At 40.9% G+C, this 17,734-nt stretch overlaps 1 protein-coding gene across 1 annotated transcript in view; it reads right to left on the bottom strand.

The window, feature by feature from the left end:
* LOC147365492 (uncharacterized) overlaps window positions 1-12,831 on the bottom strand; it is a 35,762-nt gene extending 22,931 nt beyond the window's left edge. The window contains exons 1-4 of the mRNA XM_086319066.1: window positions 12,708-12,831; window positions 10,543-10,671; window positions 10,185-10,419; window positions 9,773-9,814 (exon numbers count right to left, since the gene is read on the bottom strand). Of these exons, the coding sequence (XP_086175192.1) occupies window positions 9,773-9,814; window positions 10,185-10,419; window positions 10,543-10,671; window positions 12,708-12,831 (530 nt within the window). The remainder of the gene's footprint in view (window positions 1-9,772; window positions 9,815-10,184; window positions 10,420-10,542; window positions 10,672-12,707) is intronic.
* Between the last annotated feature and the right edge of the window lie 4,903 nt (window positions 12,832-17,734).

Here is a 17,734-nt window from a genome sequence, read left to right on the forward strand (position 1 = left end):
CACTTAACTCTCCGCTCTTACCTCCCTAACACTGAGCCTTCTTTATTCAATGAGAGATGGTTTTCAGCAACAAATTCATCACCTGTGTGTAGTGACTTAATTTCCTGGGTCCTACATTTTATAATCAGAACTGTCATGCCCCAGCAAAGTGTTGGGCTACTACGAGTTGTAAATCTCAAGGTGAGCCACCTGGCTCTGCCCAGAAATAACAGATCTCCATGTATTCCTGAGCTCTCACTCATTCATTTATTCCACAGACATTTATTGGTTACTAAGGATGTGCCTTAGTAACCAATAAGAGGAATTGCTTCTGCTTAGGAATTCACTGCAAGTGTTTTTGATATCAATGGTAAATTGCACTTGTGCAATTCTAGGCAAATGCATTAAGACTGAAGGATTTTTAGAAAGATTATGTGTTACTAGACTTCCCTGGTGGCTCAGGCGGTAAAGCGTCTAGCCTACAATGTGGGAGACCCGGGTTCGGTCCCTGAGTTGGGAAGATCCTCCAGAGGAGGAAATGGCAACCCACTCCAGGATTTTCTTGCCTGGAAAATCCCATGGACGGAGGAGCCTGGTGGGCTACAGTCCATGGGGTCGCAAACAGTCAGACATGACTGAGCAACCAAACAAACTAAGGATGTGCCAGTTCCCACACAGGTATTGGAGCAGTGGTTAGACTGGCTCATGGAGGTGTAATCTATTTCAAGGTCCATGAAGGTCAGGGGTTCCTTTCACTTTGTAGGAAAAGAATGCCAGTCAATTTCACTAGTTGTTCTAGAGTTCCCTCTCAACTGTTCCACAACTGAACTCACCATCCTGATACAGGAAAAGGGGAAAAAGAGGCATCACAGCTTCAACTGCACCATAAGAAGAGGTCCGATGTTCACTTACTAGTGGTCAGTGTGCTGCAGGTTTATTCTTGGAGGGTAGAAAGGCATGCAGAAAGAAGCCAGCCACAAGTAGAATATTGTGTGTGCGTTTAGTATACAAGGGAGCAGATCATTCCTGCTAGATGTCCTGGGGAGAGTTTCATGGAGGTGTTGTCATTTAAATTCAGTCTGGAAGAAGAGCTTTATTTGTCCAGAGGAGCATTCTTTCTAGGACTGAGTAAGCAAAGGCACAGAGGGGAGGGCCTCCTGGGGCATGTTCAGAATAACAAGTAGCCTGGTCCTTCTAAGAAAATAAATGCTATAGTAGCTAGAAATAAAACACGAGTTCACATAGTTACTGGAATGGCTGCTCAGCCACAGAGATTCAGTTTATGAAGGTTTAAAACACAGAAGTTGAAAAAAATATTTAAAAGTATGATGTGGGAGTAGGCATAAAGAATTTAAGGAAACAGCGCTTATGTATGTCACTTACTGTCTAGGGGATGAGTCCAACCACACCTGAAGGGTCCAGAAGAACTGGTAAAATCATTTCATATTGAAAATCTTGCAGCTGATGCCTTCTGAGTCTGTCCTGTTTCCAGAAGAGATTCCAGAAAAATCCTTCTTGGTCTTGGCTTTCCCCAACTTTTGGGTAACATGTGATGATTCCCTTATGATGGTCACTAGACTATTGTCTAAATTATTAACGGTCCATAGGCCTCAAATTGTAAACAATTTTATTATGATGATGTAAGCGTTGGCTTGAATTCTGAATATGTACGTCTGGCTAATCAGGAAGAAGTAGAGAGAACCAGCTGGGTTTGTGTGGTTGCGACTGATTAGCACATGGCTAGCCGCAAAGAAGGGAAGAATGGGGTCTGCTTTCACAGCTGGCACAGCAACAACACCCTCTCTGGCCAAGTGGACACTAAGGAATCCTCTGGCATTTACCAGGGGAAGTGCAGCCACTTTCTCCCAAGAAAGAGGTTAAGTGTCCCTCCTTCCCTATTCCTTCCAACTAGGGACCTTCCTTCTTATCACTCTATCATGGCCCAAGGACAGTAAGAGGCAGCAATAAATAAGGTGTATGTGAATGAACATGTGTGCTTTTTCTGTTGGGCACAGTCAAAATGCAAAGAGCCTGAGACAGGCTGGAACCTGAGTGGGAGCCTGGGGCCATCTCCAAGATGCCTGCGCAGTGGCTGCCTCTAGCTCAGCAAGTGGAGTCCTTGCCTTCTAGGTCTAGTGTGTGAGGTCCGCCTTTGAGAGCAGAGAGGCCTGAAATAGGGAGAGGACATTCACTAATGCGGTAAACATGTATTATGCTCTCTCCTGTAAGCATACCTTTCCAATAAATGTATTTCTTTTATCAGAAATATGCTTTTCTCTCATCTAAATCTACCCATTCTTCACTCACTCAATATTTACTAAGGATAGATGCTAAGCCCTGAAAACATCAAGAAGGCACAGTACCTGCTCTCAAGGACCTTCTAGGTTTCAAATTTTGTGCCGACTCCAATCAGTTGTTAAAGTAACAAGAGAGTGAAGATTTGGAAATCATATTCAGGATGAATAATAATAATAATGTGTGTTAAGACACTGATTCGCAGTGTCTGCCACAAGTGGAGGAGGGGGCAGAGATGGCACACAAACCATGTATCTGCCATCTCTGGGTATGGCTTAACCTCCTTAAAAGAAAGAATTCACCTCCAATTCCCAGTCTCTAGTGATACCACTCCTCTGCATCTTACAATTTAGCACTAGATTATATTGTAAGACATTAAGTTCATCACACATATTAGTCTTCCTGCCACAAGTAAAATATAAATCTACATTCCATAACGCAACAAACTTAGCACAAAGAAAATACTAAAAAAGAAAAAAAGGCTTGTTCAGCTGACATAGGAATAGATGCACAATCCTACTGCTAACTCTTCTCATTTTCTTCAGTGCTTCCATACATGGCAACTTTGTTTTCTTGGGATCATTTACATGATATCACAGAATGAGATCATACTGGAAATAAGTAAAGGCTTTAAAGTTCCAGTACTGGGAGCAAAGTTTCTCCTGGATCCCAGAGGGGATTTTTAGGACTATAGTGAAAAGTTGCTGTCAGTTTTGAGTACCACAGCTGGATCAAACCTAGAGGGCTAGAATCACCTCAGGTTGTTCAGAGGATGGCTCTAAATGTTGATAAAGGTGAGCAACTGCAAGACACTTGTTTGACAAGTGGCTTTATGGCTTAATCATAATTTTTTTCTTCTGCTAATAAATAATGGAAAATAATTTGCTGTGGAAGCCAACATTACATTCACTTCAACTTCCTAGCTCTTTAGAAGAATGGAAGGATAAAAATTACTTCTAGTCCATGAAAACTAAACAAGATTAAGTCATTAAGGACGCATTTTTAAAAGTCCAACTTAACAGGTATTAGCATGTATGCACCAAATATTTACTGAGCTTCTAACATATATTTAATATTTCATTAAACACTGCATATGAAGTTTTTAAACTTTCTGGAAGTCTATAATCTAGCTGGTCAGTGAAAGAAATGCATGTGATCCAACTAAGAAATAATGCAGGAGAGTATAATCTAGTGTTACACCAGGTTAATACCATGTCATTGCTACTAATAACTGAATTGATATTTAGAATTTAGTTGAGAGCCATGCTAATGTTTAAATCCCAAACCATTAGAGCTGCTAATACTGTCATGCACTAACAGATCAATTTCAGGATCACTGCTGTTTTTTAAACTACTGAGATGAGAGATTCTTGAAGCTGTCCATAGGTGCAAAACATGTCCAGAAATACTCGTTTCAGATAGATTTAGATCCAAGAAATAGGATTTTTAGGAACCATAATTTCTATAGATGTGGAATGAGACTTATGGTTAATTTTCCAATATAAAGCAAAGGAGTGGTTTAAAGCCAGAATTTTTAAAATATATCTTGATCAACTAAGATGATACAATCCAGCTACATCCATTACATTTTCTTCTGGTATATTGAAATTGGATTCACTGGTAAGATTTCCTTATTGCTAGTCTTTTTCCCATATAACAAAGGAATTATTCAGATAATTCAGGCAAATCCCTTCCATTCCTGCCTCACTCCAGCAACATTTTTTTTGTTTTGTTTTTTGTTTTTTCTTGGATGATGATGTTTTTATTTAAATTTGAATGTGAACTAATTTTCTTTTTTTTTTTTTTACAGATAAACATTTTAATTGATTAAATATATTATTTTCAAGATCTTTTGGAAATCGCACTTGTAATATTCTATTCAACAGCCAAAGGCAATAAAAAAAGTTTAAAACCAAAAATGTTCTGACATGAACATGTGACAGGAATTGCTGCTATGTGAAGTAACATACACTGCTCCAGCAACATTTTGAATAAAGCAAGATGAATCAGACAAAATCAAGTTATTTTGTGTTAAGCATAATTATTCAGATAATTATCTCAACCGTCCATTTCACTTTGGTTGTGAGGATAAGGTCCTAAAAGACTTACCAGCCAAAAACAGCATTTAAAAACATATGTGCAAGAGCAGGGAAGCCACAGTACCTCACTCTAAGGCTCCTGGTCAGTCTAGTGTAAGTGAGCACAATGTATAAAACTCATCATCTGGAGGTTATTCATTTGGATTAGTAAAGTGTTCACATTTCAGAAGTATATTTTCCTATTTTAAAGTATTCATCTTAGACTGTGTGTGTGCTCAGTCATGTCTGACTCTTTGCAATCCCATGGACTCTAGACAGCCAGGTTCCTCTATCCATGGAATTTTCCAGGCAAGAATACTGGAGTGGGTTGCCATTTCCTACTTCAGGGGATCTTCCTGACCCAAGGATTGAACCCGTGTCTCCTGCATCTCCTGCATTGGCAGGCAGATTCTTTACCACGGCACGACGTGGGAAAACCATTCATCTTAGGGTTTAAAATAAAGAGAATTTTTTCAGTGTATTTATGATGATCTGATTTACATGCCAGTTTTAAGAATTGCATCAGTTTAAAACAGAACAAATAAAAAAATAGAATGATATTTTAAATACCTGTTTATTCCAAGATTTCTGCTCAAATACCTTCTTCTGCCTGACCTATCTATTTAGCTCAAGAGGAAGAGGGACTGGGGCTAAACCCAGATAGACCATCCCTACTGTCCTAATTCCCCAAACAATTCCCAATTCTCCCCTCACAATGAGCCAGAAGCACTGGTAAAAGAGAAGACAGTACCATCTAAAATTACTCTCCTAGGTACTTTTCAGCATCCCCACAATCAAAAAATCACTGAGTAACTTGTAAATTTACATTCCAAAACCCAACGGCACAGCTACCAACAGTACCTCATCCCTTTGCAATCTTTCTCTTTTTCTTTAAACAAGAAAACCTTATGTTACTGGAGAGATTATTGAAAGAGTCTCCTTGTAAGTTCATGAATGCCACTTCACAGACTGTACAGAAAGCAAAGCTCTATGAGCAGTACAATGGAGTCAACTCATCATTTTGAAAAGCTCAGCATCAGACTTAGAGAGAATCTAAAATTGTTCCAATTCCTAGGTCTCTGTTAAAACATAATGAGCCCAAGCTTTTGCCACTGTGAATCCATGGCACATTCGTACCAGGAGGTAAGTTTACAGCACAAAGGGAAGTCATGTTGAAAATCAGGACTTAACTTTGACACTGAATGAAATAATTTATTTTTTCAAACTATTCACTAAGACCATCTGCTTATTTTTGAAATATTTTCTTCTCAGTGATGTATCCAAAGCAAATGCCTTTAAAATAAAACAACTAAGTAAATCCCAAGGACCAATATTAAATATAATCTTAGAAATTAAATTTAACAAAAAGCCAAATATAAATTAAAGAAATGCTGAGGATTTCTGCAGACTCACAATATCTTGTTAATTGCAAAGACGTCGGGGGTGGGGTGCTAGAAAAAGTTATGCTTACTAGAAAACCAAAAAAACTGGGGGATGTTATTAAAAAGAACATTCTAGAAAATGAAGAAAAGGCAAACCACACTCAAAATTAAAACTTGTAACAGTACTCCTAAAATGCACAACCCCAGATGCACTGTAGCCTATGTAAATAATGCCCCCTGGGGTTGTGCCCAAAGGGTCCCGTATATGGAACACAATGTGATTAGCGCCTCATAGATTAACAACGCAGTTGTATTTTTTCATAATGCAAAAAGTTATCATTGTGAAACATCATTTTAGGGTATGTCGAATGCCTAAATATTGAACCATTCTGTTTTGGATCCTAGAGTCTACTAGTTAATTTCTTACTCTGGAATGAGTTGATTATAAATTTGTATTTGGAATAAGCCCTTTACTAAACAGGTCAAAAACACTGAAATTAGACCCTTTTTAGTGTTTTGAAATATGGAAATCCATGTTTCTATATAAATGGAAAGATATGTCTCACAGAAAATATATAAAAGTTTATATATGTTCTGAAGGTGACTAGGTGTTAAGTGCACTGCTTCCCCAGAGCTAGTTTCTATCATATAAGAGATAAGTCTTTAAGTAAAGACTTAAAGATCAGCAAAGTAATTCCTGTTTTAATCAAGGAAAGAAAATAACTTCATTTTTCCAAAAAGGAGAAAAGGAGGTATAAGACACCTCTAATTTCAGTTAAAAAAAAAAAAGACAATCAAAATTTATTTTTTTTTACATTAGTATGTGAAAAGACTTTGAAGAGCTCAGACCTCCCGGAATAAGAAAATTGCTAGAAAGTTACTTGGAATCACCCACAGACAATAACTGTCGGTGGTTTCATTTCAGGCAATGGGCTTGTGCCAAAAGGGACTGACATCTTGATGAAAGGATCACCAAAAAGTTGTGAGAATTTTTCCATGACTAAAAATCCTTCCAAGAGCAACAAACTGATTTCTCATTCTGCCACCATAAATAGACGACAACTGTAAGAAATTGACAACATGTAACAATAATTTGAATTTGCTCTTCTGCACTCGAACTGTTCCAACTTTCATTCTGGGCTTTGGCACACATGCTTTACTTCCACAAAACTTACTCCGCTCACTGCTATGGAAACACGATATTTATTCTTTGAGCTTGATCTATAGGACTAATTTTGGCAGAATCAGTGGTCAGACTGATGTTTAACCAAACTGGTCACCTGACATTAAAACACACATGACTCTTCACACCCTCTTTATTCCAGGGTAAGGTTCTGGGATAAAGAGCTACAGGACAAGGTGGCGTGGCCAATCACAGTAAAAGGTAACGAAATAAACAAAAACACTTTGCAGTAGGTTATTTTATTACCATCCTAGAGCCCTATGACAATGGCTAGTCAGGAATTTAATATCCATTTAGGAACCATTTGCACAAAACCTACTGATTAATTTCCTGTTTATCCCTTTTGCCTTCTACCTTAAGTTACTTAATTTGGTCATTATCAACCTATGCCCAAGCAAAATCTATTTTATTTGATGCTTTGACACCCACCTGTTGAAATGATAAGTGAGGCATACACAAAAAATAAACAGCTTACTTATTAACAGAATTCAAACAGAATTCATTTAACTGCTTCTGACTCACTTTTCTCCTTGGAAGCTTATACTTGGATTGCTCTCAAAGAAAACATCAAGTATATCGGATTCAATTTTGATTCATTAAATTCCTCCCTCGTTTAAAAGAAAAAACGAAAACTAAATTTGGAAACCACACACTCTTAAGTGGCAAAGAGGTGTTTTAAAGAGCATAAACATCTGCAGTAGGACATGCTGTACTTAACTAAAAAGTTTCATGACATTTCTGTTCTTTTTTTCAGTTCATTTCCATAGAGGAAATTTTTCAAAAAAGAGTAATACATGTATTCAACTGTTTTTAATGTGTATTTCATCTATTTCTTTAATCCATCATCGAACACTAAGCTGCCTCCTCTGTGAATCATAATGCTTGTCAGAAATAGTTACACCTTCATTTAGAGGATAACACGCTTATCTTCTAAAACTGAGCAGATGTCTCTCATAAATGAAGTTATAAATCAACGACAACAATAAAACAGTATTTGGGAGACAATAGAGTGTATTACCATAAAAGTCCATGCTCTACATATATACCGCTTTAGCATATACTCTAGCTGTTGGATTAGCTGGACACAGACTCCTACTTTTGGGATAAGTTCTGGCTCTCTCTACTAAAAGACCCATTGCTTTGTTTGAGCCCCATTGCTTGCCACCTCTTCCACGCATGTCACAATTTATCACTCTTCTTAAAGAACAGAACAGTTTCTGTTGTTCAAGTTAAAAATTTTTCACTTCTGAAAGGAATTTCAGTTTTCTACTCAAAATGATTGAAAATCAAAAGATTTTATTCCTAATTCATCACATCCAATTAATATAAATTGCTGTACTGCAGAAGCTTGCCAGGCTGGATAGGAACCTCTGAAAGGTCATATAGGGTAGAAACAATGAAGGGTTCAGAGGAGATGAAGGTGGGTGGTTGATATTTATATGGAATAAAGACTGGTAAGAAGCAATTGAGAATCTCCTCTGATGACCAATTCTTACCATTTTGAGAATCCTTAACAGTCTTGGCCTTGTACCCTCCCTCTCTTCAGTCCAAGGAGACCAACCAACCTGCAAAATATGTTTAAATACAGTAGACAAATTGCCTTACCATAGGTCAGCAAATGAGAAATGCTTGTTTAGAGGTTACAGACAAATAATCATTTTCTGTGGTTAAGCTCAGTTACATGCAAATTATTGTAACCACTGGAGCTTCTGAAAGAGCTTTTCAAACGGTCTGCAGGCTTAAATAGGGGACAAAGGAATCCCTGGTACCTGGCTTTGCAGAGTCCTGGGCTATTCTTAGTGTTGGGTTCATCTTTAAATTGCAGGAGTTTAAAAGGCTTAATAACTTAAAAGTAGAATCAAGTGATAAAAATAGATTGTTTTCTGGCCGCTCTTTGTTCCCAGACATACTACTGGCAGTATATTTGCAATCAAGACAGCAGAATACGAATCAGCCTTGCACCGTGTAGTGTAATGCCTCAGAGTGGATATTTTTGGAAATGGCACTGCATTACATAACCTTCCGTGTTTAAAAAAAAAAAAAAAACACTACACTAAGGGGGAAAAGTCAGGAATATACACCATTATGCCCTTCTCCCTAAACCAAATAAACATTAATATACGTGCTGCGGTGATTTTCCTCTCAACCTTTGTGTCAGAATACAGTTCTTTTGTTAACATAAGTTATGACAAAAATTAAGATGAATGGAGAAACAAAGTTCTCTAACAGGGTATTATAAGCTCTTCGAGTTTTCCTATAATGGCATTACAGACACACAGAAATGCAAATCAGATTATTATCATCATCAAGCAAAAAGCAGTCACTTATTTTTAAGCCATCCCTCCCCCAAAGTTCAGCTGCTTTATAAGAAAATGCAGGGGAAAAGTGTTGCAAGATCGAATGCCTGAAAAGACCCTTGGAGGCGCAGCAGCTTTGAAAGAGTAATAAAGACTAAGGATGGAGGAACACAAATCCACTTTATAAAAGGGGAGGGGGGGGTGTGCATGCACCGAAGTGCATTTAATGCAAAGAAACAAAACAGTTCCTAACAATGCTTTATTAGCAAGAAGAACAAAAATCACACCAACAAGCGAAAAACCCCACCCCTTCCCAACAGATTTCTCCCTCTGAACTTGTGCATTAGGAAAAAAAAAACACCCAAGTCAAATTCCAGCCTTAATGCAGCGGGACCAAAATGCCAGAATTTCTCTAAGTACAGGCTTCCGTTCTTTAAAATTTAGAGGGAAGAAGCATGAACTCTGCAGGGTTGGAGTCCAGCAAAGAGCAACGGCAAGAAATCGACACAAAAGAGAAAGCAGCGCTCCCGGCCGGGGATGGGAATGGCATATACTTACAGACAAAAGCCCCGTTCCCTGTTCACTCTCTCCTCTCTACACCTGAAACACAAATGTGGATGAAAAAGGGTATCATGCTAGAAAGACAGCTGGGGAAGGGGGGGTGGGGGGAGGGGGCGGGGGGAGGGAAAAGGGGTGGAGGAAAAGGAGGGAGGAGGGGGAAGGGAAACAAAACCCAAACCGGCTTCACTTCCAAGAAGTGCAGCCTTGGAAAAAGGAGGGGGAAGGTCTCCCTGCCTCGCGCTCTCTCTCCAAGAGTGTGTGTCTCTTTCTCTAAGAGTCAGTTTCTCTCTCTCTCCCTCTCTGCTGCTAGTGTGCTAGTGAACAATGAGCTAATTCTGATGGGCTGGCGCCACGCCAGCACCCCAGCCTCGCTGCCACTGTGCGGCCGCGGCGGAGCCAGACTGCTTACTCGGCAGGAATCGGCGACTCGGGGCCCGGTCGGCGAGCGGCCAACGCGCGCGCGCCCCGGCCCCCCGCACCCGGGAACCCCGAGCGCCGCGCCGCCCCCCTGCGCCTGCCGGGCCCGGGGACAAAGGGGCCCGCGGCTCCGCGCGCCGCCCCGGCCCCGCCCCCGGAGCGCGGCGCGCACACACCCGGCCCGGCCTCTCCCCCTTGGCGGGCTTCTCCGCCTCGACGTGCGGTTGCTTTTCAGACAAATAAGGAGGCGGAGGAGGCGGTTTGGGGGCGCGCCAGGCGTGAAGGCGGCCAGGGCGCTGCACAGCCCGGCGGCTGGCCAGGGCCCCGGGGAGAGGCGGCGCGGCCCGTACTGTAATAATAAACCTGCAGCAGAGGGCATCTGAGGGAAAGAGGACGGCGACCGGCGGCAGCCGCCTTCCCTTTTATGTGCCTGTCCGGAGCGGAGCAGAAAATGGTGCCCGCGGCGGCGCGGAGCCGCACTGACACACAAAGAGCCGGCCTTGCCCGCGTTTGCACACGGCCCGGGTCGGCCCCGCCGGGTACGCGCGCCCCGCTCCCGGCAGCGAAGAAGCCCGCAGCCCGAGCACCCCCGGGGCCCTGTGGCTGCGCGCGCGCGCGCGCGCGCACACACACACACACACACACACACACGTGCGTGCACAGACAGCAAGAGGCTGAGATCTGGTATGATCAGCACAAGACACCCTCCCCAAGATTTAGTAGGTTCCCACTCTCAGCCCCACTGAAATCGTACTTTTGAAAACGAGATTGCATTTTAAAAGAGGTTCTTTGCATTTCTGATTTTTTAAAAACCTCATCTTTCTTGCTTAAAATATGACTGTCTTTTTTACAGTAATTTAAAAGCTCAAAATTTTGCTACAAATTCGAACAAGCTGATTTTGTTGCCAACCAAACAGGATATAATTTTATGGTAATTGTCAGATGTTAGAGGGCAGGGCTATTTCCTAATTAAATTGCTTTGCCAAGAAAAAAAGATATGAAGGATCATAATGTCTTTTAAATTTGCCATCAACATTTTTACTTCTGATCACTGAAAGCAATGTTTTCCATTATAACAATCAAAAGAAAGGGCGGATGGACTTACAAAAACTAAGTTCTTAAACATTTCACTACAAAAGTAGCAGCAAATACTGATTAGACCGCTAGCGGGTGTAAAGTTGAAGGGGCCCACTTGGAGCTTCCCTGAATCAATCTAAAACATCACAGATATTTTCCTAAGGACAACAAGAAAACTTACTTTGGAACCATAACTAGGAACAAAGGGAAAAAACAAGTCTCAGTGAATGTCCCTAATGCCTTCAGGGTCAGGGTTCACCCGCCCGGAAAATGATGGAAGGCAGGTCTGGGGAGTAAATGGGGCAGTGGCATAGGGCAGAAGCCTGGGGGCTGCCTCTGTAGGTCTGAAAGGGCACCCCAACACTGAGATCGTAGGTAACCTCAGAATCAGATTTGAAACCCAAGAGGGCACTGCCACGTGGACCAAAAATCTATCCCAGGAAAATATGTTCAAAAGTTATGTCTACAAGAAAGCATTTCTACAAACATACCCACACACACATTGACTTTATTTTTTTTAATTTATTTAAATTGGAGGCTAATTACTTTACAATATTGTGGTGGTTTTTGCCATACATTGACATGAATCAGCCAAAGGGGTACATGTGTTCCCCATGCTGAACCCCACTCCCACCTCCCTCCCCATCACATCCCTCAGGGTCATCCCAGCGCACCAGCCCTGAGCACCCTATCTCATGCATAGAACCTGGACTGGCGATCTGTTTCACATATGATAATATACATGTTTCAATGCTATTCTCTCAAATCATCCCACCCTCGCCTTCTCCCACAGAGTCCAAAAGTCTGTTCTTTACATTTGTGTCTCTTGCTGTCTTGCATATAGGATCATTGTTACCATCTTTCTAAATACCATATATATGCATTAATATACTGTATTGGTGTTTTTCTTTCTGACTTACTTCGCTCTGTATAATAGGCTCCAGTTTCATGCACCTCATTAAAGCTGATTCAAATGCATTCTTTTTAATAGCTGAGTAATATTCCATTGTGTATATGTACCACAGCTTTCTTAAACATTCGTCTGCCGATGGACATCTAGGTTGCTTCCATGTCCTGGCTATTGTAAACAGAGGTGCAATGAACATTGGGGTACACGTGTCTCTTTCAATTCTGGTTTCCTCGGACACACATTGACTTTAGTGTTTATGCAAAATTTACCTAAGATGACATTCTTTCAAAACACAGGGAAACTTGGAAATTATAATATGCTAATTTTTCTTCATGTCTAATCACAGACATCTAGGTGACACGGATTTTTTCAAGAAATAAGAACAATGGGTCAGAATCATAATCTACCTACTGTGTTCCAGAAAACCATTGCAAACCAACTATAGGAAACATTCTTGAGTCCTCTGAGTGTAGGAGACTACACTAGCCACTAGGGACATGCATAGGGGCACCCACCATGTCACCTCACCCAAGAAATGTAGCAACAGCTGTTTCACTTGCTCCTGGCTGTCATGCTCAGTACCGCTCCCATCTGTCCTGTGGGTGACATGGTAGATCTGCTCTCCTGAAATACTTTCTAATCCCTGCTCCATCATAGTACAAAGCCCACACATACTTACTCTTCTACTTAAAACTTGCCACAATGTGACCGCAATCTAACATTCTAGTTTTATCACCCCACCTCTTTCCCGATCATGGTTTATGTCCTCTGCTTCTGTATGGTTCATTACTTAGGGCATATATTCATCCCGCCACCACTAACAGTTAGGAAACAAACTCATACAAACACTGACAAACCAAAATGCCTCAATTTCAGGGATATTCTGACATCTGGGGTCAGATGACTCTTCGATGGGGCCAAGGGAACCAATGAGGAAGATATAGCAGGCCATACAGTTCACTGGGAAGAGAGCATGAACTAAAACATTTGATCTATCAGTTCAGTTCAGTTCAGCTCCTCAGTTGTGTCCGACTCTGTACCCCCATGGACTGCAGCATGCCAGGCTTCCCTGTCCATTCACCAACTCCTGGAACTTACTGAAACTCATGTCCATTGAGTCGGTGATGCCATCCAACCATCTTATCTTCTGTCATCCCCTTTTCCTCCCGCCTTCAATATTTCCCAGGATCAGGGTCTTTTCCAATGAGTCACTTCTTCCTATTAGGTCATCAAATTTTGGAGTTTCAGCTTCAGCATCAGTCCTTTCAATGAATATTCAGGACTGATTTCCTTTAGGATGGACTGGTTGGATCTCTTTGAAGTCCAAGGGACTCTCATGAGTCTTCTCCAACACCACAGTTCAAAAGAATCAATACTTCAGTGCTCAGCTTTCTTTATAGTCCAACTCTCGCATCCACACATGACTACTGGAAAAACCATAGCTTTGACTAGGCTGACTAGGCAAAGTAATATCTCTGCTTTTTAATATGCTGTCTAGGTTGGTCATAGCTTTTCTTCAAAGGAGCAAGTGTCTTTTAATTTCACAGCTGCAGTCACCATCTGCAGTGATTTTGGAGCTCCCCAAAATAAAATCTGTCACTGTTTCCATTATTTCCGCATATATTTCCCATGAAGTGATTGGACCAAATTCCACGATCTTGGTTTTCTGAATGTGGAGGTTTAAGCCAACTTTTTCACTCTCCTCTTTCACTTTCATCAAGAGGTTCTTTAATTCTTCTTTGCTTTCTGCCATAAGGATGGTATCATCTGTGTATCTGAGGTTATTGATATTTCTCCCAGCAGTCTTGATTCCAGCTTGTGCTTCATCCAGCCCAGCATTTTGCATGATGTACTCTGCATAGAAGTTAAATAAGCAGAGTGACAACATACAGCCTTGACGTACTCCTTTTCCTATTTGGAACCAGTCTGTTTTTCCATGTCCGGTTCTAACTGTTGCTTCTTTACCTGCATACAGATTTCTCAGGAGGCAGGTCAAGTGATCTGGTATTCCAATCTCTTCAAGAATTTTACACAGCTTGTTGTGATCCACACAGTCAAAGGCTTTGGCATAGTCAATAAAGCAGAAGTAGATGCTTTTCTGGAACTCTCTTGCTTTTTCGATGATCCAGCAGATGTTGGCACTTTGATCTGTGGTTCCTATGCCTTTTCTAAATCCAGCTTGAAATCTGGAAGTTCACAGGTCACATACTGTGGAAGCCTGGCTTGAAGAATTTTGAGAATTACTATGCTAGCGTGTGAGATGAGTGCAGTTGTGCGGTAGTTTGAACATTCTTTGGCATTGCCTTTCTTTGGGGTTGGAATGAAAATTGACCTTTTCCAGTCCTGTGGCCACGGCTGAGTTTTCCAAATTTGCTGGCATATTGAGTGCAGCACTTTCACAGCATTATCTTTCAGGATTTGAAATAGCTCAATGGGATTTCCGTCACCTCCACTAGCTCTGTTCATAGTGATGCTTCCTAAAGCCCACTTGACTTCGCATTCCAGGAGGTCTGGCTCTAGGTGAGTGATCACACCATCATGGTTATCTGGGTCATGAAGATCTTTTTTGTATAGTTCTTCTGTATATTCTTGCTACCTCTTCTTAATATCTTCTGCTTCTGTTAGGTCCATAACATTTCTGTCCTTTATTGTGCCCATCTTTGCATGAAATGTTTCCTTGGTATCTCTAATTTTCTTGAAGAGATCTCTAGTCTTTCCCAGTCTATCGTTTTCCTCTATTTCTTTGCTTTGATCGCTGAGGAAGGCTTTCTTATCTCTCCTTGCTATTCTTTGGAACTCTGCATTCAGATGGGTATATCTTTTCTTTTCTCCTTTGCCCTTAGTTTCTCTTCTTTTCCCAGCTATTTGTAAGGCCTCCTCAGACACCGTTTTGCCTTTTTTCATTTCTTTTTCTTGGGGATGGTCTTGATCCCTGCCTCCTGTATAACGTCACAAACCTCCATCCATAGTTCTTCAGGCACTCTATCAGATCTAATCCCTTGACTCTATCTGTCACTTCCACTGTATAATCATAAGGGATTTGATTTAGGTCATAACTGAATGGTCTAGTGGTTTTCCCTACTTTCTTCAATTTAAGTCTGAATTTGGCAATAAGGAGTTCATGGTCTGAGTCACAGTCAGCTCCCAGTCTTGTTTTTGCTGACTGTATAGAGCTTCTCCATCTTTGGCTGCAAAGAATATAATCAATCTGATTTTGGTATTGACCATCTGGTGATGTCCATGTGTAGAGTCTTCTGTTGTGTTGTTGGAAGAGGGTGTTTGCTACGACCAGTGCATTCTCTTGGAAAAACTCTGTTAACCTTCGGCTTGTTTTGTTTCATACTCCAAGGCCAAATTTGCCTGTTACTCCAGATATCTCTTGACTTACTCCTTTTGCGTTCCAGTCCCTTGTAATGTAAAGGACATCTTTTTTGGATGTTAGTTCTAGAAGTTCTTGTAGGTCTTCATAGAACTGTTCAACTTCAGCTTCTTCAGTTTTACTTGTTGGGGCATAGACTTGGATTACCGTGATATTAAATGGTTTGCCTTGGAAATGAACAGAGATCATTCTGTCGTTTTTGAGATTGCATCCAAGTACTGCATTTCAGACTCTATTGTTGACCATGATGGCTACTCTGTGTCTTCTAAGGGATTCTTGCCCACAGTAGTAGATATAATGGTCATCTGAGTTAAATTCACCCATTCCAGTCCATTTTAGTTCACTGATTCCTAAAATGTCAGTATTCACACTTGCCACCTCCTGTTTGACCACTTCCAGTTTGCCTTGATTCATGGACATAACATTCCGGGTTCCTGTTCAATATTGCTCTCTTACAATATTTGATCAATGACTGTTGACAGTCACTGACAGAAGAATCGTGCATAAGAACCTGATTGCTGTATTGTATTTCTAACATGTATGCAAAAGAAGAGCCCATCAGAGGACTTGGTCAAAGGAGAAGATGTGCTTTATATATAGGTTTTCCTTCAATCTCTCTTAGATATATAGTTATTGAATGTGTCTTCATATATTCAAATATATATTCCTGCAAGAAAACTATTTTTAAGCCCCTCATTGCTTTATGTAATAAGTTAGGTGAGTTTGAATTCTAAGTGAAAAGTTGTGTATAAACGCAGTTCCAGCCAAGCATATATGACCCTGGATAAACTGTTTAACCCTTTAGTCTGAGTTTCTTCATCTTTAAGTTGGGGTTTACATTCTAAACCCAGTGTGCTGTATTAGGTAGAACTGCATACCATGTTTAGCATTTAGTTAGCATTACATACGCAGTAGCTTCATAGGCTATAATAGAAGTACTCCAGGGAACTTTATAGAGTAAAACTTACATGACATATGGTGGCTTGTCCCACCTTTGCTTCTGGCCTCATCTCTAGTTCCTCTCTGGTCCACCCAAATGGTGCTCCCCAGTGAGTCCTGCATGACTCTAGTCTTTTCACTTGTGGCTCCTGCTGCCACAGTGCCTCTTCCCTCTTCTTTAGTGTGTTAACTCCTGCTCATTTTTCACAAATTTGGGTTGTGTATCTCCTCCTTTAGGAAATCTTCTCTGAAGCCCTGGTTTAATTTAGAAAGGAACCTTCCTGCTCAATATGCACCCTGTACAAAACTCTATAAATGTTCTTATCATACTGCCCTGTAACTTTTACTTTATTTTTCTGTCTTCACCACTAGGCTGCAAATTCTATGAAGGGACAGACTAAAGACATTTTTGATTACCTGCCTGACACCATTGTCTCTTTCCTTTTCCACATTGTTAATGAAACCCTGATTTTGTCATGGTCCCCATTCTTCTCCCATACAGCCCATGATTCCAAGGAGTTCAGTCACTCAGATTCCAGGGAAGGTGACCCTAAAGAGTAGATACTAATTATTTTAGCCAATCGGTGTACTGAATTGCCTGGATATAATAATGCTCACCCAGATGTGAGCATGTGACCAACAGACTGAAGGGAAGTAATTATATTGCATGTTAGAACTAAGAAATTTGAATTCCATGCTTAAGGCAATATAGAACTATTGATGAAATTTAATCTAAAATTGACGTGACCAGATTTTTTCCCTTAGTTCAATTCAGTTCAGAAGTGTCCAACTCTTTGTGACTCCATGGACTGCAGCACACCAGTCTTCCCTGTCCATTACCAACTCCCAGAGTTTGCTCAGACTCATGTCCATCGAGTTGGTGATGCCATCCAACCATCTCATCCTCTGTTGTCCCCTTCTCCTCCTGTCTTCAATCTTTTCCAGCACCAAGGTCTCTTCCAATAAGTCAGTTCTTGCATATGGTGGCCAAAGTATTGGAGCTTCAGTTTCAGCATCAGCCTTCCAATGAATATTCAGGACTGATTTCCTTTAGGCTTGGATCTCCTTGTAGTCCAATGGACTCTCAAGAGTCTTTTCCAACACCACAGTTCAAAAGCAACAATTTTTCAGTGCTCAGCTTTCTTTATGGGCCAACTCTCACATCCATAGCTTTGACTATATGGACCTTTGTTGGTTAAAGTATTAGAGCAGTTTGGAGGATAAATTTTAGTAGGGA

Source organism: Bos grunniens, chromosome 10 (assembly GCF_055505025.1).
Source record: "Bos grunniens cultivar Pamir isolate PY7600 chromosome 10, Bosgru_T2T1.0, whole genome shotgun sequence".
NCBI classification, from domain to species: domain Eukaryota; kingdom Metazoa; phylum Chordata; class Mammalia; order Artiodactyla; family Bovidae; genus Bos; species Bos grunniens.